This window comes from Cinclus cinclus, chromosome Z, assembly GCF_963662255.1.
Source record: "Cinclus cinclus chromosome Z, bCinCin1.1, whole genome shotgun sequence".
NCBI classification, from domain to species: Eukaryota; Metazoa; Chordata; class Aves; order Passeriformes; family Cinclidae; genus Cinclus; species Cinclus cinclus.
In genome coordinates, this window is record NC_085084.1 from 73,638,323 (window position 1) to 73,665,951 (window position 27,629).

The following is a 27,629-nucleotide window of genomic DNA, read 5'->3' on the forward strand; positions in this document are numbered from 1 at the left end:
TAAGAGATTGCCAGCATATTCAGAATCTGCACATAATTTCTTTAGTGATTTTACATGAAAGTTGATTTTTCTAGGTGCTGAAAGCTTCCTAAGCTACCTTTTTTTGTTATTATTTTTTAAAATGTAGCTACCTGCTATTTAAACTCTGTTTTTTAACTTCAAAAATATCTTTCCAAAATATTTAAGATTTACATGACATAATTTTGAAGCCTATATTGCCCACATTGCCTTAAAACTGCAGAGTGTAACATTATAAAAAGGTTCAAATCTTGGCACCTTTGAGTGCCTATATGAATAATGATTATTAAAGAATATATGCCAGAGTAGATGGAAATTTGTTTTATACGGAAATGCAGCTACTGAAGAGAAGGTCTTTAAAATAGTTATAGATTAATGTTTAATCATAGATTAATGTTTGTATATTTTTAGCTACTGTTGGCCTGAATCTACCATAAAGATGTTAGTCTGAAATGAAACTGTTTCTGAACATGGCTCAATATTTGTAATGTTTTTCTAATTTTTTTTAACCTGATAGGATATTCTGTTTTCAAGATGATGGGATTGCTACTGATTTAGCAATTTATATGCCTACACTTTAAGACAGTCTCTATTTTGGACACACACAAATCAAAACATGAGTTTTCCTTCATTTTCTTAAAGTATTTGAATGTTCAAATTAAATAACTGCCATCCAGTTATGTAAATTGAATATGCAAATACCTGCATGAATGCATGAACTCACGTGTGAATGAAATGTACAAGTGCATAAAATTAAAGCTGCCACGTAATTTAGCTTTTGCAACATTGACATGCTTATAAAGTTTTGGATGGCAGAGAAGGATGGAAGAGTTGCCTAAAAAGAATGTTAAGTTACTTTTGAGATAATATTTTGTGTGTTAAAAGAAAGCCATAAATGAAAAATATAACACAACCCTAGGTGTCCATGAAATTTTTAATCATAGCAGGCTTCATACTACAGGAGTTATCTGCAAGATTCCTGTGTAGAGAGATCCTAATACAAGTACACAGGCAGCTCAAATTCACTGACAATCCAAGAAGTGCTTCACTTTTAGACAATTTGTTAATTCTTTTCCCTATAACTGGAGTCAGCTGAGATGAATGTAGAACTTTTTATTAATTTGATGGGTATTTATTATTCTGATTTCTAAAATTCTTTCTTTATACCTCACAAAAAATAGGGGTTTTTTTTGAAAATTGGTAAATGTGCCAAATTTTGGAATTTGGAAAGTGAATTCGTTGCTCTGGTAACCACCTAAACTGACCAAACACTATTTAACTGCTTCTTGGTTTTTTGCTTATGATCTATATGAGCTGAATCAGGAATGCTGTATTTTTTTTAAACTTTTCTTAAACACTGAAGCGTAAGACTGGCTTTTATTAATGTTTTTACCTTCCAGCCTAATTGTGAGTACTAAGATGTTTCACAGGCACTTGTTATATCTCTGTTCTGCCAGAATGAATTAAAGGGAATAACTGCTAGGTCTTTTGTTTTCCTGGGAGAGCAGTAACTGGCTCCACAGGTCTATTCTGCCTGAATGAGAGACTTTCCATCTGTTTAAATTACCATAAATGTTGTAGCTGATATGAGACAGCATCTGGGGCCTTGTAATAGATGGAAGCCTTTTATCCACAGAACACTTGTCATCCAGCAGATAGGTAAACACAAGAATTACTTAGAGGCCTCAAGCAGTATGGATCTTGATTCCACAAATCCAGATGCATGTTGTTTCCACATCCTCTTTTTTGGAGAGATGATGCTCAGGTCCCTGTATGAGACCTCCCTATTGCGTGCTGTGATGTGAAAGGTTAAAATGAGCAAATTCAAAATTCTGGCCCTTTATGTTTACTGCTATTAATTTATTATGATAATAAAGGAGATTACTATTGTTAAAAAGTAATGATTAATAGAGGATAGGGGTTTGATATGATTGATAGCATTTGCATCTAGTTACTCTTCAGGGATCATTTACTCTCTCATTCCAATGTTAAAAAGGCAACTATAAAACCTAATTTCTGAAGTTTAATAGACTATTTTCTAGAATTATGTCTGTTCAGAAGGCAGTGTAAATTTGGTGTCTGGATGTGGGATGTGGAGCCATTCTGATGCAGTCCCCTGCCATACAAACTAATTGAAGTGCATCATTTTGACTAAAGGAGCTATATGGATCTGCTGAACTATGGCAACTTAACCTACATGCATTCACTAAAATTTCCAACACATATGGTCATCTTCTTTTCTGCCTAGTAGCTGTAAAAAGACCTGTACAACACATCACCAGCACCATATCAGAACGGAGAAAGAAAGCAGAGATGCAGAAGGGAAAAATTATTTCCCTAAGGTTATACAACTTGTCACAGCACTGACTTTCCACATTTTACATCCACAAGTAACATTGGGAAAAACCCTGGCTTTTCTGCAGCAGCATATGCTCATGTCCGTCCTCGCGTTTTTCCTGACTTAGATAAGGGAGTGACTTGGAGGCTATGTCAAGTTCAGTCATTTGAACATTACCCTGGCTCATTGTAGGCAATTTTAAGCAACTGCAGCTACAACGTGCCTGTTAGTTGTGAACCCTGAGAGTGCTTTGTTTTATTGCTTAAGTAATAGTGTGTGCTTTGTTTTATCTCATTGAGGGGATAGACCTTATTCCTGTCTGGATGTTTTTAACAGCCACCATTCATTGCATTCCTTTGATAGCTGAACCTCAAAAGCATCATGTGCATTTCTGAGGTTACTTAAGAAGATTCCATTCAAGGAAATTCCAGCTTTCTGTGTTTTGTCAACTCTTTCTATAGTTTTTGTGGCAGTAACTACTATGAACACTTTCATAAAATTTCAGGAAGAAACCTTGTGTTTCTATGTCTGCCCCAAACAAAATCACTTATGTCTCCTGCAGTACTCGGTGCTGTTGGCTGTTATTGAAACCCTACAGAGGCAAGGAAATTTCTGTGTCTTCCAGAACCCACTAACAGTAGTTATATAATTACTTGAAGTAGAAGAGGGAGTGAATATAAACAAAGATATTACACAAACTGCGTATTAAAATGCTCTTCTTCTTTGAAGTAAATTTTCCATACTTGTTCTTTTAAACTTTTTCCACACAGCCTTCTTTTTTTTTGACAGCAGATTCACAGTCTGTGTTTGTACAGAGCCTTGCACACAAAATCCTGGTAAGTGGTAAAGGCTCATTTGCACCATATTAGTGTTACTCCCATACACAGTTTGGAAAACCAGTATTGTCTACTGCACAGTGTGCTGCACTGGTATTCACAACTGGGATCTTTACTTGATCCTATGGTTTCTGTATAATCTCTGGTGACCCAGAAGACTTCAGTTTTACTGCTTCCATACTCCTATTCTCCTTTCCTACCTTGATGTATGTTAGTAAATAAACAGTAGACTTACGGTTTCTGCAATGTGCAGCAAAAATTAGTGTTGGGCTTGAAAGGGCTTTTTATGCTTTGCTGTGATTTACCAGATAAAGATATTTGAAAGAATGGCATAGAATTTAACACTCAGTTCACCTGCATTTAAAAGTAGTTTTTCCTGCTCTCAAAAGTAAATTCCCATCTCTCAAAATTTTGTAGAAGGAGAAGCAATCAGTCTATTAATCTGAACTATGACTGGAACTGTGCAAAATATTTGCAAATTTACAAAATTTCTCTTTAATATTTCTCACTATTATTATGCTAAAACTATGCTCTTTGTAAAGGCTGGTTGTGAATCATTTTCGTGGAAGGGATTTCAGGAAATAAATGCTTTTATTAAGACCTCATTCTGACAGCGTTATATTCAGTGAAGAGCTGAAACATGCAGAAAAACCTGTGGGCCAGTTTTAAGGACTGGACTTTGAATTTCATTATCGTCTTGCTCTAACAGCTCAAAAAATGATAATGCATAGTGCTTTTATTGCTGGTGAAATTTTCTCTGGCTTTGCTTATTTCATGATGAGTTGAATTTTTATCATATGCATATATATTTGTTCTATATACCTTTCAGGGACAATGTATATTTTAAAACAATTGTGTCAAGCAATTTTCATATCAAATGCTTCAAGGTGTAATGAAATGAGAAAACATAAAATATTGTTTATCTTATAACTGCTTCAAATTCAAAGCAGAAACAGAGCAAAACTTTCAACCCTCTGTTTGTATAGGAATTCATATTTAAATTCATATAAAACACTTGGCCATAATACAATCCAAATAGGAATGTATTTATTTGGTTACTTACATTTCCTCTCATATACCAAATTTTAATTTTGCCTTTGACTTTATATGAGATCCCAATTGGGAATACTGACTTAGGAGTTCTCTCATTTTAAAGACTGTAGACAGTAGAGCCCAGCATAGAGTATGCAGCTGAATTTGTGTCTAGACCACAAAAATAAATAATATAGACATGCATATTATCATATTTTGCTATAAACATGAAAGGATGGTGAATGGCATGCAAACAACCTCCATTTTCTCCCAAGCAGATGTCAGTACATGCCTGGTTAAACACACGTCACAAGATAGAATCTCACTAAGAAAGCTGCACACCTGCTTGAACCACAGGCAGTGGTGGAAAGTCATACGGCAAATTAAAAAACTCTGAATGTGATCCTGCATTACTTCTTTCATGAAGGGGTAAAGAAATGTGACTGGATTGATTTAATCTTGCATAGTTTATCTTCCTGAGGCTGTGAATAGTCATCAGAACTCTTTACCTGAATAGCAGAAGTCTTCAGTTTCTCAATTTGTCTTTTATTTGTATAACAGTGCATTATCTATTACTTGAATTTTATTCTAATTTCTTTGTCATTCATAAAATTTTCAAAGGAATGTAATTTCCCAGACTATTTCTAATAACACCAAGACCATAGTTTATGATTTTGCCATAATTACATCCATCACACTAGCATAAATACAAAAGGAAACCCAGAATATCATATCTAGGAGACACTGTCACTCCTGCAAACAGAAAGATATTTATTCAAATAATTGACAATTGGAAGAAAAAAGTAACAACATGAAGACCTGGAGGAGTCACTTTGAGATTTGGTAAGAGGTATCCACTTTGTTTACCAAAAAAAATACAAGAAATATACTGAGTGGTCTTAAGACCAACTTGAGAACTATAAGACTTTTATGAATTATCCTATAACATCTAAAAAAAAGTATCCAGCATACATACAATTGCACAGTAGTACACCTGCAAATGTTATATTTAATTATTATTTTGATATTCATCAATGCCTGTATGTTCATTTGTGTATGATAGTTCTGCAGTGAATATGTAAAAATATCCTTTTTACAAACATATCTCTAAATGAGATATGGTTCAGTGTAGAAAAGTTTTTTTTCCACAATTTTTAGAATAATTCAGGAAAGTATTTTATTCCCATGAAAAAGGGCATAGTCCTGCTCTACAGAATGATTCTTAAAAATAAATTAAATCTGTCATTTGTGGATTGCATTGAGTTTTCTCTGACTGCTCCCTATCCAAATAAAGAATTTTAAAATGTTCTTATTCACCTTGAAAAAAGGCAACTCAGTATAATCTACTTAATATTACAAGGCACTCGTATGATAATACAGCAAATCGTACCAATAGAGAAGCTTTCTTTTTGCCAAATGCTTTTCTATAATAAAGGAAATTATTGTAATGAAAAACAAGGGTAAAGGGCTTTAAAGGGAAAGAAAAACACATCAGAAAAGAAGGGCATTGTTTGAATCCAGAGAATGAAGGTTCTTTACAGAAAAGGATTACTTGGAAACTCCTTTTTCTGATATTTCACAAAAATCTCTACTGAGACCTGGTGACATAGAAAATGAGCTTGTTTTATCAGGAGTCCAGATCCTTGTGATGCTTGTGACTTTCTAAGATGGATTTGCTGACCTTTACCTGAGCAAAGTTTTTCTGCTTAGATTATTGAAAATCATTCAAATCCTTGTATAGCATGAACTACCTAGCTTCCTTATTTACCTGAGCTCTCTCAGAGAACCAGTATGATACAGAGTTAAAAGGAATTGAGAATTGATCAAATAAATTCTCCTGAAATAATTCACCCTGCAAAATTGAGCAGTAGTGCCAGTTGACACTGAAAAAGGTTAAATATCTCTCCTTTTCTATTTTTAATGGTTCCTTTATCAGTATCCCACCAACTCAGGGAGCTCTGGAGGTGAAAGGGACAGAAGATGGGAGAATATATGACAGGTAACAGAATTATATAGGGAGTGGGAATAAAACCTACTATTACTTTTCCTACAAAACTTATATTCCCTAGTTTCCATATTCATTTAACTTTCAGTAGCCATATAATGTCTGTGCATAGAAACAAACTTCACTTTTTTTTTTCTTGAAATGTGAGAAGGCAAAGAATTTTGTAATGGAGAATACCCTAGTTTTCTGCTGTTGCATTAACAGCTTATGCTCGTACATTCTATCTCAGGTTTCCGTGAAGATGTGTCTGTGCTCATTTGCATTTTAAAGAGATCTTAATATTAACATATTTGACAATCAATTAAATAGAGAACAACTTATAGTCTCTGGATCCTCTATCAAGCAAGGTGGTGTATTTGTGCTTTAGATCCTAGGACTGCACAGTAGGCAAGTTTAATTAATTTCTCCAAGTTGATTTGTTGATAGACTAAAATCCATACCTTCTTTTCTTCAGATAATTGATAGAATAAATACATCACAGGTACATTCTAAGCATTCATAACTGAAAGGTCTTCCATAGAACTAGGTGGAATGCCAAGGAATACATCACCGTAAGAAATAAAATATTATATCACTAGTTGGAGGAACAACTTGGTAAAGAGCATTCAGAGCTTATTAGAGCTGCTGACCAGAAGACAACAAAACAGAACTGATGGAATTAAGTTGCTTCCAAACTTTCCATACAATCACATCTATCCCCTATGGACATGGACACATTGGAGTGAGTCCAGAGAAAGTAATGGAAATGATCAGAGAGCTGAAGTACCTCTCTCATGAGGACTGAGAGCATTTGGGTTGCTCAGCCTGGAGAAGAGAAGGTTCCAGGGAAACTTTAGAACGCCTTCCAGTCCCCGAAGGTCCTATAAGAGGGCTTGTAGTGATAGAGGAGGAGGTGGTTTAAACTAAAATAAGGTAGGTTTATATTAGATATAAGGAGTTAATGTTTTACTGTAAGTGTGATGGAGCACTGGCACAGTTGCCCAGAGAAGTTCTGGATGACCCATCCCTGGTAGTGCTGGAGAATAGGTTGGATGGGGCTCTGAGCAATCTGTTCTAGAGGAAAGTGTCCCTGCCCATGGCAGGAGGATGGGGACCAGATTTTTAAAGTCCCTCCGACCCAAAGAATTCTATTATAGGATTCCATTTTTGCTAATCTATTGCTGGGAGACTAGGAGGCAGACAAATGTTTTCCATATCTGTGGTTACAGGTGTGTGTTATTGCCCACAATCAATAGTTTCAACCTTCTTGGGTTTTGGCACTGTGTTTTTGAGATATGTTATCTTTGATAACAACAAGACACTGTGGAGGAAATATCTGTTCTGAAAGTAAAAGAACAGAGTGGAGTACACAGTCAGCATACATAACAACCACATATAGTAGCTTGTGTTGTTAGCCTGTCTCTGAATTTGGAAGAGCATCTTTCAGTTTCTCTGTATATTAATTCAAACATCTTACTACATTGCCTTTAAAGCAGCAATAACAATCCTACGTCTTTCTGCAAGTCATAACACTTCTAGGACATAGAATGTCCACTGTTTTGATTTTGGTGTGTGCATCTTTATAAAATTATTTAAAAGAGGGTGTGTGTGGGTGTGTTTTGTTTTGTTTTGTTTTTTGTTTACCTGTGACTAAACTGGATACAATTAGTGGCAGGACCAGCATCTGCAGCATTCTCATGAGTAGTTCTCCTGGAAATGAAAAGTACTTCACTTCCCGATAACTCATCTTATATGATCGAAGAGAAAATCCCAGGATTACACCTGAAGGGAGGGAAAAAAGATCATTAGTCTTTTAAACAAGTAGTAACATCTGAACATGAACATCTCTAAAGCACTTACCCAACATGCCTGATTGTAACTTGTAGTATTTACAGCATTGATTTACTTTCTCTGGAGTCATCTACTACTAAGAGTTTACTCTGTGCCTGCTTACTCTGTGGGGCCTGATCCTGCAGATGTGCTTCAGATTGAATGAGATAACCAGGACAGACCTATTTGAGATATTCCTGGTGATTTAGTCTTTTCACAGTCAAAAAGAAGCAAGACTTAAGCATCTTTACACATATGCCTACCTTCAGGAATACTGATACTTGCAAAGAAGCAGATAATCAGGGTTGAAAGGCCTTACTGGGTGATTAAGTTGTGGGTTTCAATGCCTGAGGGAAAGGAGCAAGGGAATGCTTGGATCCATTTATCTTGCTAGGGAACAGATAAATGATGCTTGAGATGCATTTACAAATGGAAGCCATAGAAGGGCTCACATGTGGAAACCTAAACTTCCCAGCTACAACTTGAAGATCTTGTCCTGTATTTGCCACCAAGTACTTTGTTTGCATATATATTTAGTTATTTGGTTAGCTTAAGTGAATCGGTAGCAATTTGCAACTGTTAAATGGCTTGGTGCCTATCTGATGTAGGACTTCAGTAACCAGCCAAATAACGCATGGCTTTATCTGGAGCACATTAACCATACAGATGGTGAAACTTAACTATTTCTCCTTTCCATTCTTGACTCCGTGTTCTTCCCCACTGTCTAGTACTGGTACTTGGGTTAACTGTGTGCTGGAAGCTGGATAAGACAATTGATCCTGCTGCAAACCACACTGGATTTGCAGCAAAAGAATTTGTTTTACTGGGTTAATTTTCAGCCATTCCCTGATGCAATCATTTTGTATGGCTATGCAGGCGTTGGTGTCTTCACTGATAGATATGTGCCTCAGAGAGGAATGAGATTGCTCTTTTTTGAAAGATAGGCAGACTCAGGTTTCATAGAATGTTTCATGAAACTATTCCTCACTGATGTTAGGCAGCAGAGCATTCCAGCTCCATTCTAGATCATGTTAGAATTTGAGTACACCCTGAAAATGCTGTAACATTGAACAATTTTGACAACCGCTTGTTCCAATTCTTAGTGATTTTGGGGTTTTGCTTTTATTTAAAGACAGATTTTTGGATTGGTACTTCCATAGAGCAAATAATATCTTCATGCCAAATTTTGCTAGCTAACATATGCTGTCATGTCTCCTACACCCCATTATGGACATCTGCTAATGAAAGGAAACATCTGTAACTCTCAATTTAGTGACCTCTCTTTGATCATGATTTAGGGGCTTCAGCAGGTTGGTTAAGCTAGAGGACTCTCGTGTAGAGAAGAAAATAAAATGGTGTTCCAGAGAACAGTGTTACAGGATGGAGGGAAAAGTAATTAGAGGACAAATGACACCAAGCATGGAGTTTGTGTTGTGGGAGAGAGTGGTACGACTAGAATGCATTTGTCTATAGTCTCAGGTAACTAAAGTGCATTTTGCTTAAACTCTTCTGTTTTTGGGGTAAAATGACATTGTAAAATGCATAGAAGAAGGGCCTCTGAGTTATTTTTGCTTAAAAGACCTGCCTAAAGTTCCCTTCTTTTCAAAAACTTTAAATTCTGCTGCTATGTCACTCATTATTTTCTTTTTATATGAGAAACACATTTCTCAGATATAAAGAATCCATCTGGACCTTTTGTTTCTGCACTTAATGAGCACTACATTTTGACAACTGGGTAACAAGCAAATAGAGCTAGACTGGTTTCTTACTTAGGCCACAGTTCTGCAATTAGTTCCACATGAATTAATCCCTGCACTAGTACAAAGCCTCACTGAGGCTGGTAAGGGCTTCTGAGGCTGCTATAAGAACTAGTCCTTATGCTGTGCTGTAAGGACATGATTCAGTTCCATTACTATCCAAGCAGCACAAAGTGAGCTAAGAAGGCTGTTTGAATGAATATTACTGGTAGTGAGAGTGAGTTTCTGAAGTTCCATATAAACCTGTTGAGCTAAATTTACCTTTTTTTTGTCCTAACATGCTCTGTGAATAGTTACAGGGTTTCGCAGCACTGCCGTTTACAGAAAGAATTTCTGCAATGTGGAAAAAAATGTGCCCTGGTAGTGTTTTATGTTGAAATGGGTCAACACACAACAGCTACTAATTCTTCAGCCTTAATCTTAGCACTGTTATTGATCTGTATGCAGCTGTGCCCAAGACATGAAAACCTGTCTCTGAACTCAGTTTTCCTGCTTGAAATGCAGATACAGTAGTAGTTGTTTCACAGATATTTCTGAAAATTGATTGTGTTCACAGAGAACAAGAAGAAATTTAGATAAATTGTAGGGTTTGATAATGAATGCTGGACAGTATGATTTTACCAATCTCTCTTGATTTTAGAATAAATTAAGATTGAACATTATTTTCTTTTCTGAATTAAAAAAACTAGATAGTGGGTATAATATCACATTTGACAAAGTTTAATTAATAAAATTCTTGAAACAGAAAACTCAAATTTGGCAAGGTAACTTTGTCCACTTTGAATTAATTAGCCTCTTAGAAACAACATTCACAGGCTTGAAACAGTGAGAAACCAGCAAAAAATGATGATGTAAAAATAGGCACAATGACAAAACATCAAAATAAAGTGCTGAACCAAGAACTGGTAGGAGGTACTAAACCTTTGGAAGGTGTGCAGTATTCCAAGAACCATCCATTACTTTGTGTGTGGAAGGAGTTTTAGCGCTTAGTGCCCTTCACAACCAAGACTGGGAAGATTACACATTGGAACTGGCCTTTCTTAGTAAAAGTTTCAAGTTCCAGTCTAATTCTGAAAATTGTAATAAGACAAAGCCTTATGTGAAACAAGCTCCCACAACCTGTTGTGCAAGTTTCTGTGCACCCTTTGTAACAGAAAAGATCGACTAATCAACACTATCAGAGGCTGACTTCTCAGATGGTTAACAGTGTACCATTTCTGCACTGCAGGAAAGAGTAGATTTATCAACAGAATTTGGGCTTTTTCTGGACAAAAAAGAAGTAGTGCCTGTTTAAGTTAACAAACCGAATTCTATACATGTGTTCAGTGTATAACAGAACCACATTGTTAAATAATTTATATAGCTCACAATGAAAAAGCAAATCAGCTTAGAGTTATAAAAGGATTTTTGAGGTGTTCTTGTCAGTGATATAGAAAAAATTGTTTGTAGATAATCAGAACAATCTAACAAGCTAAACCATTTTATTGCATTGATTTTATACCAGTGTAAAAGTTCAAAATTATATTCAATATGTATGAATACAGTGAAGAGATTTAAAACTTGCAAGGAGCAGAAGGCGAAAATTATTCTGGCAGTTAGAGCAATGGGATGGAAATGGCAAAATGGTAATTGTGAGTTGGAATTCTTTATTCCAAAACTAGGAACATATGGATGAATGGCCTAAGGTCTTCACTTCTAGGTGTTGGGTACCAGAAAGGAAACAATAATGTCTTCATGTCAGATATTAAAAACTATGGACACACGTATATTGCTAAAAAACCCATACAACCTTCTATATAAGTGTCTTAAGTGGATTAACATCAAAGTGTGATGAAGTAAGCAATAAAAACAGGGTCTAAAGTAGCAAGATAAGAATACTTTTGGAATACAATTTTTTTTTCAGAACAGATATGTTATGGAGATGACTGCTTTTTAAAAAATAATTTTAAAAAATTCACACAGTTTCCTTAATTGAATTTGAAAATGAGCTTCAAAATCTTCATTGGAGAAAATGAAGCTCTTAATTATGTCACAAAAATGCATTGGTCTCACATTAGCAGAGGGCTGTTTCACATGACTCCTTATGTTGCATATATGAAACGGGTGGCACACCTACATGTGAGATTTACCCACATCTAAAGATTCATTCAAGAATTTCAGGGAAGCTTAAGTCTATCCTTCTGGCCCACTTAGAATAATTATATATATAAATTTAATAAAAAACTAAGATTGCTTTCTTCATTACTTCAAATAATTCATTGTTTTAAGTCTAAGTTATTGAAATTAATTTTATGAACTTCTGGTCTCTATCTTATTTCAGAACCACATAGGAATTAAGATCATACAATTATTTCACACTTATATTTATTTACAATACCCATGCTGTCTGCTGCATTTTCAAGCAGCTTTGTCTTTATCAGTGCTTGCCAGTTCAATCAGAGCACACCATTGAGAGTTATATACACTTCTGCTTTTTACTGTAAATCTCAGAAGACTGTTAAATGAGGTTTATATCAATATCCTTTCCTTTAGTATATGAGGTACAGAATAATTTTTCTTTTCCAGCAGGAAATAGAAAATTTAAAAAATAACTGGGAAAAAACCCAACAAAAAACAAACAAACAAAAAAAAAACCCACCACCACACATTGTACAATGAGTAGAATGTTGTTTTAAACTAACACCTGTTAATAGTTCAGTTCCAGAAAACCTTGTAACCAGCAAGCAAATAACATTTTGTTCTATAATAGCAATTGGGCAAGAGCCATGAAGGGAATCAGGCTTCCACCAGTTTAATGGGACATTGTATATTTTTGTTCGCTGCACAGCCATTTCATTCCTACCTTCCTGCAGAGCTCTGGAATGACTGCTTTTGTTCTTTGAGTCATTTGTTATTGCTTAATTTACCATTTTGTTCTGACACCTTTTCTTCTAAAGCCAGTTTCAGATAAGTCCACAACTGTATTTACTTGAGACAAACAGGTAAATTACTTCTCTAGTGATAAGAAATACTTCAAGTTGCCGGCAAAATCTCTTTCTTAATTTCTTTCCCCGCTTGCCATGAGTCACGCCATTTGCTCAGCATGACTTTGATTTTCTTAAGTTTTGTTCCATAATTTTATATTGAATCTTCACCCCCTGGTACATCTGGTGTATCACCCCCCTCCTTCCTTGCTTTCTGGTTTTCCTTATGTAGGTAGGAAGGTATAGTGCCTTTGAAACCATTTTATTGAAAATAAATGCCAGGTTATAACTGCATGATGACACTGCAGCAGAGAGATTTAGGACCTGTGCTCCAAGTTGCCCTATTAGAATCTATACGAAAGTGGAATATGTGTTGATTTGGACACAAGCAGCTACCTTTCCTCTGCCTGACACATAATGTGAGTAGAGTCATGGGAGAAATAATGTCAAAGAGCTGGATATCCTAGACATGACTGGGATCCAGAAAAGATCTGGGATCTGCAAAAAGGTACATGTCCAGAGAAAAGCAAGTGTATAGCAAAGTAAGAGTCTTATTGATGTCAGAGAGTTGTCCACTGCATCAAAAAAGAAGTCAGTGTGTTACCTTTGCTCAGGGCTCAGGAGTGCCCTGGTGCTCACAGCTGTGCTGGGGAGACACAGAGTCACAGTCCTACAGTCACAGTGCCTCAGGAGCACCTGCCCCTGAACCTGACCCTGAAGGTTTGCTTTATTCTGTGAGAGAGATTGTTTTCCCCAAAACTCCCACATCAATATTCAGTTACAATTTGAAAAAGTGCAGAGGTGTTTTATAGTAAAGGTGTATGGCGGGCATTTAGAGCTAGGTTGATAGAGGTACATGGACACCTGATTCCCACCTCAGCCAAACACTGCCTGACACCTCCTGCCCAGCTCTGGAGGAGCCTGAATTCCTGAAACACCTTCATGGCTTTAGCTATAAAGCACTTGCATGTTGCCCTTACTTGCAGACACAGCACCCCCTCCTTAGATTTAGTGGGCAGAAAGCATGCAGGTGGAAAGGGGAGTATGAAGCTGAAGGAACTAATGTAACTAAGCAGTGAGCAAAAGCACCACTTGACTGGATGCTGCCTAAACTGGACACCAGATCTGAGGATATAACAGCTTCTGAGTGATTAAAAAAGGCTAAAAAGCCTAGAAACCATTGAAATTTGTCCTTTGCTATTTCTTTGCTCTAGTGTGAGACTCATACACTTTTCCCTTTTGTCTCTAGTTGTTTGGCTCATTTGCCTGTCTTCCCCAATTAGGAGGTAAATTTGTTCCTTTGAGAACATGTCCAAAAAATTGTTCTCTTTTTATCCAACTTCAACTTCTCTGTTTGCCATTAAATGTTTTTTAAGTATTTTATTTGTTTTCCTTGATCTGCTTTTGTATTTTATCTCTTGCTTGTAATCTTTGATTTCTCACCTTTTTTTTTTAATTTTTATTTTCAGGACAAGCAATTGCATGGCATTAGTAGAAGATTTGGAACAAAGAGTTTTTGCTGCTGGCACTGAAGCAGACTGTTTTAAATGGAATAGGAGCATTATTCATTATTTCATCCTCAGACAAGAGTCTTCATTGAAAGACAAACTATGCCTAGTTTATGTACTCTTGTTAGTCTCTGAGCTATGTTTATGTTTAAAAAATTATTTTTGATCCAAAAATAACAAATAATTCCATGAAAATACAGGAATAATATCTTTTTGCACATACAAAACCTCAGACATTCACAATATATATCAGATTATATTTTATACAGGATTACTTAGAATTAAGGTACTACTCGGTGCTTTACAAAGTTGTTGTAATAACTGCTCCTTTCATGCCTGGCTTTACTTAGATGCTTCACCTTCATGACTAAAGTTAATGTATTTATTCCCACAAAATATAGACTAAAACAGAAAACTACTCTCAGAGTTTCTATGGTACCTTTCCTGCTTCACATTTCTCTCCTCTTTTTCTTTGGCTGGAAGCTGACATATTCCTTACCAGCACTGAATTCTAGTTCTCCCTGCTGTGGTTTCAGTTGTCCATTATTTTGTCTTTTTGACAGTATGACTGCACAACGGAATCGCAGAGAGTGAGACTGAGATCACTCAAGTCCAAGAACTTTGTGCAAATGTGTGCAGAAAACGAAGCTCAACTCTGAGGAAAATTTAGTGCAATTTGACAGAGATCTTGAAGTTGGATATGGACAGTTGCCTTTGTTTTTTAAATTCCTTCTTAGGCACACACTACAAAGAGGTCATTTTAGGTTTGACTGTCTCCATATGCAGTTTAGCACCATCATTAGCAGGCCATTCAAATTATGTATACATATCTCTACGGAGCTAGTCCAACTTTCAACTCCTACAAAACCACCTGTTAATTTAGCTTAGTGCTGATAGTCTCAATCTGTAAATTACTTGTTTGACACTGAGGTTTAAGTATGTTGTGGAATCAAGGTATGCCCATGCCAGAACTACTTGGATGACGGAACATATCACATGGCAGACTTTGTTAATAGATTTCTTTTTTGTCTAGTATTTTTCTGAGACATGCAAACAACCTGGATAGACAGAGTGGGCATTTCCTCTTATAGAATACAAGATTTTTGTCAAATCAGGTGTAAGGTTTACCATAATACCAATGTTTGATTTGTTTGGTGAATTCTTTCCGTAAGAAAATCAGGCTCATGGTTGAAATTAATGGAATCATGTTACTGTTTTCTTTAAAAGATAGCTAGGATGCTTTCAGTCCCTAGCTGTTTGATTATGAGCCACTTCATCCCTGAAGTCCTCCATATGACTTTGAAGCTATTGGCAAATAGAACCTTCCATCCATTTCTTTTAATTGCCAACAGCCTCTTCCAGCAAATGGATTTCCAGAAGTGTTTCATTTTAGTTGATTAAAAAGAGGTATCATGCCATACTTCTTGTGAGTTAAGTCATCTGAAAGATACATTGTAGCATATATGATAATTTAGACATAGCCTCCATATAAGTAATCACACCTTGCCTCACTGTTAGGTGTTACTCCAAATGGCATAATTTTCCTATCTGAAAGGTCACAAAAATGGCACAGGGAAACTTGCACCTGGAATAATACTTAATTACACAGTAAGTGACCTTTCAAGTCCCTCCCGATTAAAAAAAATAAAAATAAATGCTTAATTCCAGAAATCCATAAAGTTTATAGGCTCCATTTGCTTTGGAAGACTCCTCAGTTCTCATCCTTCCGCTTGTGTTTTTCTCCAAACTGCCATGACCTAAACATCTATTTGCCAAATTCCAGGCTAAGTCCTGAGGGACTAGCAATGAACACAGCTGTCACATAGAGTGCATAGAATCATCTGGACTTGGGATGCCCGGGGTCCCTGTTCTTGCTCAAAGGATCACTTCACAGCCTGGGACTTCCTGTCACAGGTGAACATTTTAGTCATTAGGTTAAGCACAATACTGCCTTTTGCTCTCTTGGCATGTGCGTTTGTCCTTACGTTTCCTTCTTGCTAATAACAGCTTTGAAAGGAATGGTAGAGCTGCCTGCTCCTGTAACTTGCCTTTTGAAAGGAAAGAATAAACCTAACTCCTCAATTGCTGCTGACACCATTCCCAAGGTGAGGACTCTTGGACATCTGCATCTCCACTGGATGAAAATGTCTGGCCATGGGTCCTGACTCAGAAACAAGTGGGAGTAGGAATGCAAACCTGTTTGGTTTTGCTTGTTTGTTTGACTGCCTGTGTTCCTCATGGAAGGTTTTAGGCAGTTACATGCTTTTGTCGTTGAATTGTGATGTTACCTTGTTGAGTCTCTTTTCTCCAGCTCATACACTAAAAAGACACACAACTCTGAGATTTAGATTCCATGGGCAGCTTCCTTTGCTTGCATTTTAGTCTTTGAAGAACTTAACCGCACATCCATGTCTGTTGAATGTAGGGACTCCCAAGCAAAAAAAAATTTTAAAAGACATCGAAGCATATGTCTTATTTGTCAACTACCTTTGGTTAGTACTCACAGGAATTCCCTCATTATTGGTCCTGTAATACAATGGCAATTCTACTCTTTTTCCTTGATTTAGCCCTTGTGTGTGGTAAAACCTAAGCATTTATTAGAGCCTATTTGAAGGGCCAGATTATGTTGCAGTATAAATAATGCTTAAAATTTAAGCCCCATCTTTTATAGACTTTGTTTTGAAAAAATAAGTTTTCAGTTATACCAAGTTACAATAAAAGGTGTAAACAAGGACATGCTTTGTAACTCTCAAACTCATTTCTATTTCTGGTCTTCTATTCATTGCAATAGAATATATGTACACAGGCTAAGTTTCAAGCAAGATACTGGGTTTTTTTAAATGTAGATGACTGAACAAGGTTTCAAAAGGTGAATATAACTCACGCTAAGAGAAAGGACATGGGATATTAACCAGGGAATATGAGTAGCAGTAACATTTTGTTACTGTCCTGATTCCCCTGTGATCCTTCTGGCATTCTTTACTTCTTTTCCAGCATTTTATTAATTTCATTTTCACTGTTGTACAGCTCCTCAAACCTATTATTTTGCTCTTTTATTTTAAAAAGTCTCATGAAACCTAGAAGCAAAATAAATTTCTCTTGAATGGATTTTAAAGGGTTACATACCCTGTGGTTTCATTGTGTTGATTGAAAATGCAAACACTTGCTATACAACTTGAAATCTGATGGGTTGACATAACAAATGCAATAATCCAGCTTTTACTAAAATTCCTCTAAAATAATTACTATTTATTCTTTTACTATTTTCCATAATTTCTTTCCTACCCCATACCACATATATTTTTTTATTCATGAATAATTTAAGACTTCTTGGTGAGCAGCTTAACATATATTATAGATATCATAGAACATTCTGTGAACAACAGAGATGGAGAAATTGATATGGGAGGCAGAAATTTTTTATTGCGTCTTCCTAAGTACTTTTTTATCACCACTTGCATTTCCTTACTTCTCCAAAGCTCCAGTTAAACTGAATTGTAATACACTGTGAAAAAAATGTATTTCAATACACGCTAAATTCCATTGAATCATAGAACTTCTGAGGCTGAAAAAACCTCTAAGATCACCAAGCTCAACTCTTAACCCAGCACTGCCAAATTCACCACTAAACCATATCCCAAAGTGCCACATCTATACAACTTTTTCATATCTCCAGGGGTGATGGCTCTCCTGCTTCACAGGGCAAACTGTTTCACTGTTTGACAACCTCAATGAAGGAATTTTTCCTAATATCCAAACTAAACATCCTCTGACACATTTTCAGAGCTTTTCCTCTTGTCCTGTTTCCTGTGAGAAGAGGTCAACCCCCACCTGGTTACCCTCTCCTGTCAGACAGTTGTAGAGAGTGACAAGGTCCCCCCTGAGCATCCTTTTCTCCAGGATAAACACCTGCAGCTCCCTCATCTGCTCCTCACAGGAGTTGTGCTCCAGACCCTTCCCCAGCCTCATTGTCTCTCTCTGGACTCCCTGCAGCACCTCAGTGTCTGCCCTGTTTTAGGTTTGCTTACTGTAAGGTTACTGGGTTGTAATAGAAAATGAAATTAAATACAAAACCTTAAGGAAATGCACAGAAAACAGAAGGAATTGGGAGGATTGTCAGAGAATAGACACAACTAATGTGACTACATGGATTACTTCATGAAGCTGGTGGTTGCAAAACACCTGATTTCCCTTTAACAAGTCATGAAAAATAAAGTTTCTTATGTCTCACCTAGTGGTCTAGAAGTCTATGCTACAGTACAGTAAAAATTATCCCAATGCCTGCATTTGTCTTTTACTTTTTTAAAGCAGCCTTTTCAACACCTAGAATATCTAGCCCCTATGCTTATTTCCCTTTAATATTGGATTTATTTGTACAATTTTTCAAATGCACTTAAGGTTAGGCATTTTACAAAAACGTTTTTTCTATATCTCTTGAATCTTTTCTATAATCTCTTGAAACTTCCAGACGCCTGGCTATTTCAAAAAATGTTGTCATAATTTTAAGCTAAACGAATGAAATTTTCAGGAATTCATGAATAACATACCATCTTCAGCCACACCTTCAGTGGGGCTAGCTCAGAAGTTTTCATCTCCAATGACATCTTGTTCTAGCTTTACAAGTGCTAGTAAGGATCTAACAATGTTAAATATTTACTCAGCATACAAATCACTGGCATCATGCTTATGATTTTGTGCTGCCTTGCAGCCACCACAACAATTATACTTCCTGTCTACTGAAAAATGGAAAGGGTTGGCAAGCCCTAATTCTAGTTTCTTTCATGTTGATATGTCTTTTAATACTAAAGATTTCTTGAGAATCCCAGAGATAACTACTGTTTCAGTTGTAAAATATCTTCTGATAGCATGATGACCATTCTCTAATGGCATTCAGAAAATTTTCTCGTCAAATCCCTGAGAAACAGCATCTTAAACGTCCCACACAGTTACTGCCATACATTTCTCCTAGAATAGCCTTGAATTTTGATTTGTACGAAGCAGTATTATATAAATGCATTTGTTTTTAACTTCTACAGAGACTTTTGAGACTCTCAACAACCTTTTTTTCAATCTTTATGAAGAGCGGAGTGAAAGTATATTTCTCTGGATTGTTTAATGAACATTCAGATATACTGCTTTTGAGCACCACTTTGCAAATCCACTGATTTGACAATTTAGAATGTTAGGATAGAAATGAGTTGATTTTTAGCAGATTTTGCATTTTTATTGTGCATTATGCACAGCTGCTCTCTCCAGAATGTTTAATTTTTATTCACAAGGTAGCCAAGTTTACTGTTACTACTATGGCGATGTATGGCAGTTCAACAATCATTGTTTCATTTCAATAACACCTGAATGAATGGTAAGAAATGTGACTTGTGATAATATATTAAGACTATTTTATTTTTCAAGTAACTGTTCAACTAGAGTACTGTTCATATTTCACAATCTGACTTTTACTGCTGGCTTTTTAATGACAGAGTTAAAGTTCTTTGCATTTCTATACATTTTCTTCCTTTTGAAAAGAATAGACTCTTTTGCAGTTCTAAGTGTCACTCTGAGTTTTATGATGCCTTTATGCTTCTTTTCCTTCCAAAATTACAACTATTATATACTTAAAATAAAAGGTTTTGATTAGAAATTTTTTTCAGAATATTAGGAAGGTTTTGTTACTCAGTGAGAAATCAGTTGTGTCAGGCAGGTTCTTTAGGAGAGTCCTGAGAAAGAGTCAGCCTCTCAGTTCACCATAAAAATAATTTCTCTTTAACTGCACTCAGCTATCTTAATTTTTTTGCCTTTTTCTTTTTTTAATTTCTCTCTTTGTGGTTTAACAAATTCTTTCACCTAAAACTGAGATCTCACAGCTGCTTCTCCTTCAGTGATGGATCTTCACTTTGTTCTCATGTAGATTTTACCAATGCTACCTTAGGAATTGTCAGTGTTCAACATCAATATATAGTGAGGTCAAATACTCTTCTCTGGGTATGTCAGCCTCACCCTTAAGTGGATTCAGAGGTGTCCCAATAGCAGAAAAGATGTTACTTCAACACACAAGGCTGCTGTTTTTGTGGACATCACCCCGAGGGTTTTGTTGCCTGCGTATCACAGACTTGCACCTCATGTCTTTGAACTGTGGTTCAGACAGGGAGGCTCCCCAAGATAGGAGAAACTGCCCCTTTGCACAGCTTTTCACTGTTCAGATATTGTAAGGGCTTTCTGGTTTTTTGGCTTTCTGTGTCACAAAGGATCCTTCCAAGCCTTTATTTATTTCTTTGCTTTTTTTCTTCAGGGACAAGGGGCAAGGCCTTCATCTCACTTGTCTTCTTCCCGTACCTTTTAACTAGGCTTTTTTGGTAAACACACTGGAAAGGTTTGGAATCTCCCACGCAGTGCATGCTGTGGCAGAACAGAGTTTGTATGGGTTTATCTATATTTCACACCTCGTGTGAGATTGCTAGCACCTACAGAATCTGTCTTCAATGACACAGCCATTGCTGTGCATTCCCTCTTCCCTTGGGGGAAACAGGGAGCCAGAAAACAGGACTGGATCCATCCCCCTCCCACTTGAAAGTCCCACCAGACATCTGAAATATATACCTCTGGCAAAAGGATTTTAGATAGCTAATTGGAGCTTAATAACTATGCAGAAACTGCTTTCCATATTACTTGCTTCACAACCTGCCTCTGATCCACTGAACCCTTCCATTAAAACAGCTTTTCCCTACAGACATCTTCTGAGGATCTCTATCAGCAGTGCTCTGTGTCTTGGTCTTTCCTTCAGTACAAGTTCAGAACCCACAGGAGATTCTTTGGCATTTAGAATCCTGTCAGAGTCTGTGCTCCTGTGCCATTTTTCAGAAAATGGGATGTGAGGATGAAGGCAGGCTGATATAGGGTGCACCTGAAAGGAATGAATTTTTGGGGACAGGATGATGATTCTGAGTAGCGTGGGAGAGCCTGAGATTTTGCTAGTAATTTGGCTAGCACTTCAAAGTTTGTGAGACTTCCTGCAGACATTCCATGAGCCACCATGATCCCTGCACTGCATTAAAGTGCTCCTGGTCATGGTGATATTCACAATTTACCAGTGGTCAGCCTCACAAATTTGTCTCACATGATTGCACTCATCTATTGGGTCTTGACAAGATAGACTACAGAAAACTAATTCGTAATAACTTTATGTGAATGATGAAAATGTGAAAAATTGCATCATAATTCACTCATTGACTATGCTTTTCTCCAAGTTTCTTAGAGGGCTTGAGGAAAGTTTAAATTTCACTAAAAATATTAACTATGGTTATGACAATGTGCTAGACAGACTGTACCTATGCAGAAGGTATAGTCTGAAGGACATTCCATGCATTTTTTAGGGAATAGATATTAGTTCTAAGTACCTTTCAACATAAATTAAAGCTTCTTGCATCTTCATCACTCTGTTTTTTTGATGAATAATTGACTAGTATGTTAGTAGCTTGTGAATTTAGTTTAGAATTCAGTTTAGAATCAGTAACAACAGAATGGCTATATAAATGTCTATATTTCTCCTTGTCATGTGAATACCAGAAAAACCTCACTCTATTTGCAAAATACCTGTATACAACAGGGAGAATTGTGTGTTGTAGTTACCTACTTCATAGCAAAGTGCAAGTTTCCCACTTCAACACAAGCCCAAATCCCCACCACAAACTACAGTACTGGAACTAAGGTAAGATCCTATGCATTTCACCTCCACCAAAATCAATCCTGCTCAGCAAAGAAATAGGAAATGCTTTTTCATATTTATCCCTTGATAAAAGAGATGCGAAAAAAATGTATCTGAAGAAGTGCTCTCTAAATAAAATCTTTTCCTCAGTATGGTCTCCATGAAAACTTCATGACTGACAGCTCCTTGAGCTGTCATCTGTCTGTTAGATTACAGAGCATTAAGCATTGTTTCTTGTAAATGATTCAACCCTGGCCTGAGTCTAGCTTGGTTTCCACCTGGACTCACATCCAAGCATCCCAAAGGGGAGAGCCAGTAGTGCTAATTGGTGGGCTAATTCTGCAAAATTGATTACTGTCTGCTAGGAAAGGGATCAAGCCCACCATCTAATTTTCCACAGATCACCAAACAACTGAGTGATGATAATAACTTAGTCCTTGCCAAACTAGGCAGGACTTCAACCACTGAGGGTTTTCCAAACTCTTTAGCCATCTGTTCCCTACTTCTGCATATTTCCACAACAGCAAAAAACTCTCAAAAGCCCCAAATATTACCTTTTATAATCAATAAAACATGAAAATACTGTTCTGATCATATATAGGGACCTCAAAATTATACCACAAATAACAAATGCAAGAAAAATGCTTTTTGTGATAATAATAGGAAGACTTCTTCCACATGCTATACTAGATATGTCTACAGGTTCATGAGCAGAATTGGAGAGGCCAGCTCATCCTAGGCTACCCATTTTTATCAGTTTTACAGCTTGTGTTCCAGTGCCTATTGATCCTCTGCTGTAGATGGTAGTGGAGTAGTGGACAGAGTGTCAATAGTTACTTAAAATTAATTGGAACCAGCAATAACAACAAGAACACTTGTCCAGTCTACATTTCATTTCCACATTGACAAATCTGTGAGAGCCCTGCTGGATGTAGATAACAGAGAAAAAATTGAAAAAAAAATTTCCATGCTGCATAGAAAACTAACAATTCAAAGAATTGTATTCTTTGCATCTGGACAGCATTTCAAAATGTGTTTGGCTTGCTATGCCTTTTCTGACCTTTGTAGATAAAACACCTAGTTTTTTTTACCCCTCATATTAATGGGGCTTTTACACCAATAAAATACTTAGTTAAGAATTAAAAACACTTACTGACAAATACTGTTTATAAATATCAGAAGCTGAAATTACTGCTTTTGCAAAAAAGTATTTTATTTTACCAATAGGAAAATTAATATAAATTTATCCCAGAAAAAGACCATCAAACCAGAAATTAATTTGAAATAACAGTGCTGATATGTTATCAAGTAACAATCGTGGTAAAGCCCTAAAATTTCAATTCCTGGAAGAGTTGTAGAAAAGCAGCAAGCAGACCTATACAGAACAGCATTACAAAGGACATTAGGGCCTAAATAGTCAAAGAATATAGAACATTATCTTCAGGTGCTTACATATGGTTTTTCATCACCCTCATGAACAGATTAACAGTTTTATATTTTAGACTAATGACAAAAGTGCAAGCCATACAGTAAAGACATCAAGTTCTTGCTCACCCCGTAAAGAGTGGTTATTTAATGAAATATGGTGCCACTATGAAAATTTCTAGTTAAAGAAAAAATATCATAAGTGATCATGTAATCGCTTAAAGGAAAATTTTAAGAATAGCATGTTTTTTCTTAGCAGATTCTCTTTCTAATGATAATTCAAAGTATGCAGCAATATTTTGAATTTACATTTTGGTGCATTCCAAATCTAAAGGCTGTTTGATGGGTTCCTGAGTATACTGGATTCCTCTCAGTATACTCTTAAAAGGCATGTAATCAGGTGCTATCTTTCAGTCCTTTGAATAAGTAACATGGCCATTGTTGCCCAAATTGCATCTCAAAGATGCATGTGTAAGATTGTGAGTGGCTGAGGGAGAATAAAGTTAGGTTTGCATTTATCAAGAGAAAACAGAAAAGACAGAGGCTGTATTTATTATATGCCTCTGCTTAGAAATGTCTCTTCATTTCATTCATTAAGAGTTTCTGTTCATCGCTGCAAAGTGTTAAATTTTTTATAGTTTAGGTGAATAAGTTACCCCCTGAGTATTTTGCTGCAACTGACTTTGGCAGGAAAAGACAAAATTGAAAACATTCAATCAGTTCAGTCATTGTATCTGATTCTTTGAGAGAAGAATTTGTAAAACAGCTGTTCTGTTTGGTTTTTCTCACTGAAATTCTTCTTAGGAATTACGAGAATAATTTAATGGCTCTTCCTCAAACTTCATGCATCTGTCAAAGCCAAAACTCTCCAAGCCAGAACATTCTTACCAGTGCAGAAGAATTTGGAAACTTATTTGTGATGCAAATCACCCAGTCACATCATCATTGTCAAACACACTGGAGAACAGAATATTCCTATTGAACAAATTACTCACCAAGAATCACAGCAACAACGGTGAAGAGCACAAAGGCATTCCTCATTAAATAACTTTTAACATCATCCTTTGTTATGCTCTGCACTTTTCTTTTTGCCAAAAGTGTACGTTTCCGGACTCCTTGTTGAATTCGTTCCATCCTACTTCCAGGTTTTGGATCTTCTCCGTTACCTTTAGTCATTTATCTTGCTGAAAGTTTTCTTTTATAATTAACTTCTGTGAGTATCCCTTCAAAAAAACGTGGAGGACTCTTTTCAGTGGGAAGTATTGTAGAAACCTGCAAGACAAGAAATAGCAAGCATTGCAGTAAGATTTTAGGGGAATTATTAGCTATATATTTACATAGAAGCAAATATTCTTCATGATTCAGTAAAACCTGAATTGTTCTTAATATCTAAGCAGTTTTTGATGCAAAACCTCAATGACTTTGAAAGAAGGATTGTATGGACTGATCAGATAAGTGTCCCATGTCTTCAGAGGTTAACCTGAACTTCTGTCATGCTCTAAAACCCAGGAGTAACTTTTTTTTTGTATTTGCTATTGATACATGAATGTAAAATCAGTACAAATCATAGCAACTTATGGTATTATAACATTTAAAACTATCTGTCAGGCTTTCTTTTGTACGTTTTATCAGGCAATTATTGTTTGAAAAAGAAATTTAGCTTGCCTTCAAATTAACCATTGAAGAGAAATATTTTGCTCAAACTGGTAAATTTAAATTGTTCTATATTTCAGATGTTTTTAATGATTGAATGCATTGGCTCAACTCCTTCTTTTCACATGCAAAAAGGCAGAGCAATAATTTATTTATTCCTCAACCACTATTTAGAAGATATGCCTTTAACAGCTTTATGTTGATAACATTCAACTTTTCACTGTATAAACTACTCTGAGCACATCTGTGAAACATCAGAAGTAATATCCCACTTAACTTGTTGCTTCAGACTGTAATACCAGCTCACACTGCAGAGTAATGCTTGGCCTGTCCTGATAGCAATTATGAGTATATATCACAGAATCACAGACAAAGTTGGAAGGGACACATCAGGATCATGCAGTCTAAATCCTCGACCTGTACAGGACAACCCAAGAACCACATCATGTCTGACTAAGAAATCACACTCTGAATCGACCTTAAAATGTTTCAATATTAAAAGGTTTTCATTAAGGTACTTTTAAAATACTTTTTATTTTAGGTGGTGAGGGCTTGTTTTGATGGCTGCTGGGCATGATTTTGTTTAATAATGGAGCCTCCTCAAAAGTATTTTCCAGACTGAGAATCCCATTTTCTGAAGTCTTAGTTAATATTCAATGGCATGCTTTTTAAAAAGAAATTAGTAATGAATAAGCGGACAAACTTAAGTACTTGTGCTGAAATCTGTCTGTCTCTGTTTATACGCAGTTCAACTCTAACATCTCATTTTTGATAAGTTTAGTGCCAAAACATTTTTTTTTTAAGGAAACACCTAAAATATAAATATATAGGAGTTTCAGCCAAAACCATTTAAACAAAGTCGCATGTTGTAACAGGTTTATTTTGGTGGATTTTGATCGCTGCTTTTACCATATGTTTCAAGACCGGCACTTGAGTGCAATATCCTCCCTGAATTTAACAGAACGCTATAAACATTGCTGGTTTAAGGAGTGGAAATATTCTGAGATTGAGCTAAATACTTCAAATAGTGAGTGTTCCTCTGTGGACAAGACCGTTGTGTGGAAGCAGGATTTTTTTTTTTTCCCCTTGCCGATTAGTGGAAGCATTTTGGTAAGGGGAAAAAAAAAAAAAAAGATTTAAAAAAAAAAGAAAAAAGAAAAAGAAAGGAGAGAGAGAGAGATCGTTCACAGTGCCATTTCTTTCCAGGATGTTTAACGCAGCTAATCTGTCCTGTACAATTTACATCCAGATCAAGGAAGAATACGGGCGCAGCCAAAGGGATGGTGACGTTAATGAAGATACAAAGGCACAGAGAAGTGAGTTCTCCCCGCTCCAACCCTCACCGAAGGACAGGATGGGCTCACCTCTGCGGTCCTTCCGTGCGCTCAGGAGCGCGGGGGGAGCAGGAGCTTCCCGGCGGGGAGCGCGGAGCGGCGGAGCCGAGCGGGCGGCAGGGGGAAAACTGACATCGGCATGTGCTCCGGAATACGGCAACTTACTATCACTGTAACTTAAGGAAAGGGGAGGAGACTGCCGACCCGGCAGCGCCGGGAAAAAAAAAAAAAAAAAAAAAAAAAAAAAAAAAAAAAAAAAAAAAAAAAGGAACCAACCCACCCCGAACCACGCATCAGCAGAGAGGGGAAAGGGGAAAGCGGGGCTTCTGGAATATTGATTAGTCTTGCCACAGTGAAAGCAGGGTCACTTTCTTTGTTTTTCCTTTTAGACCACTTTCACGCTTTGTCAGTTCAGCTTCGTTAGAAATGCAAAATCAGGATCCGGGAAGAATTGAAGGATCGCACACACACACACACAGGGCAGGGAAGGCTGGAGCGCTTCTTCATTGGGCATTCCAGGCCAGACATCTGAAAACCCTAAGCATAATTATATAACACTATCCCTGTGCTTTTAAAAATAGATGATAAAATATCTGAGCATGCTACTTTGTTCTGAAAACAGGCATGGTGTGAAAGCTATCACGTATTTTCTAATTCTTAAAGACAGCAATCCAAGATCTAGTCTTCCCAGGGTGGGGAACCAGACATATCTTTCAGAAGCAACTGGAGCCTTATCAAGGAAACAGAAAAACATGATCAGTTATAATTCTTTGTATGTTTCTTGTAGATATTTAAAATACATAGTAAGACTTGCCTCTTGTTTGGCAATTTAAACTCACTGGTAGCAAGACCCATTCAGCCTGTTTAAATAGCAAAGAATAAATGAATGAAAGGAAAGATATGAAATGTTCATTTTTGAGAAATAAATGGCCTTCATTCTTTCCAGCATTTAAAATTATGTATATGTATGAGAAGGTATTTGTTGATGGCAGTCAGGGGAATTCCCAAAAAACTTTCCTTTCTCAGAAAAACACTTTAATTTTAAGCATTGATAAAGTCAGGTTAAAATATTACACAGTTCTTTCACAGAATTTGAAGTATTTTCTTGTAAGACAAATATTGTAAATAAAAATTAATATAATTTTACATGACTATATAATTCATATATATCTATTAATCTTTAAATATTTGTTCATAAATTATTTTGAAATTTAAATTATTTTGCTGAGAAGCAACTTTACATACACAG

At 36.4% G+C, this 27,629-nt stretch overlaps 1 protein-coding gene across 4 annotated transcripts in view; it reads right to left on the reverse strand.

Moving 5' to 3' along the window:
• The window catches only part of SLC1A3 (solute carrier family 1 member 3), a 60,581-nt gene extending 36,012 nt beyond the window's left edge, over window positions 1-24,569 (reverse strand). For 3 of the 4 annotated variants that reach the window (XM_062512597.1, XM_062512595.1, XM_062512594.1), the window contains exons 1-2: window positions 24,389-24,569; window positions 7,853-7,990 (exon numbers count right to left, since the gene is read on the reverse strand). In XM_062512597.1, coding sequence (XP_062368581.1) covers window positions 7,853-7,990; window positions 24,389-24,569 — 319 coding nt within the window. The remainder of the gene's footprint in view (window positions 1-7,852; window positions 7,991-24,388) is intronic. The other variant, XM_062512596.1, reaches the window with a different exon arrangement.
• Between the last annotated feature and the right edge of the window lie 3,060 nt (window positions 24,570-27,629).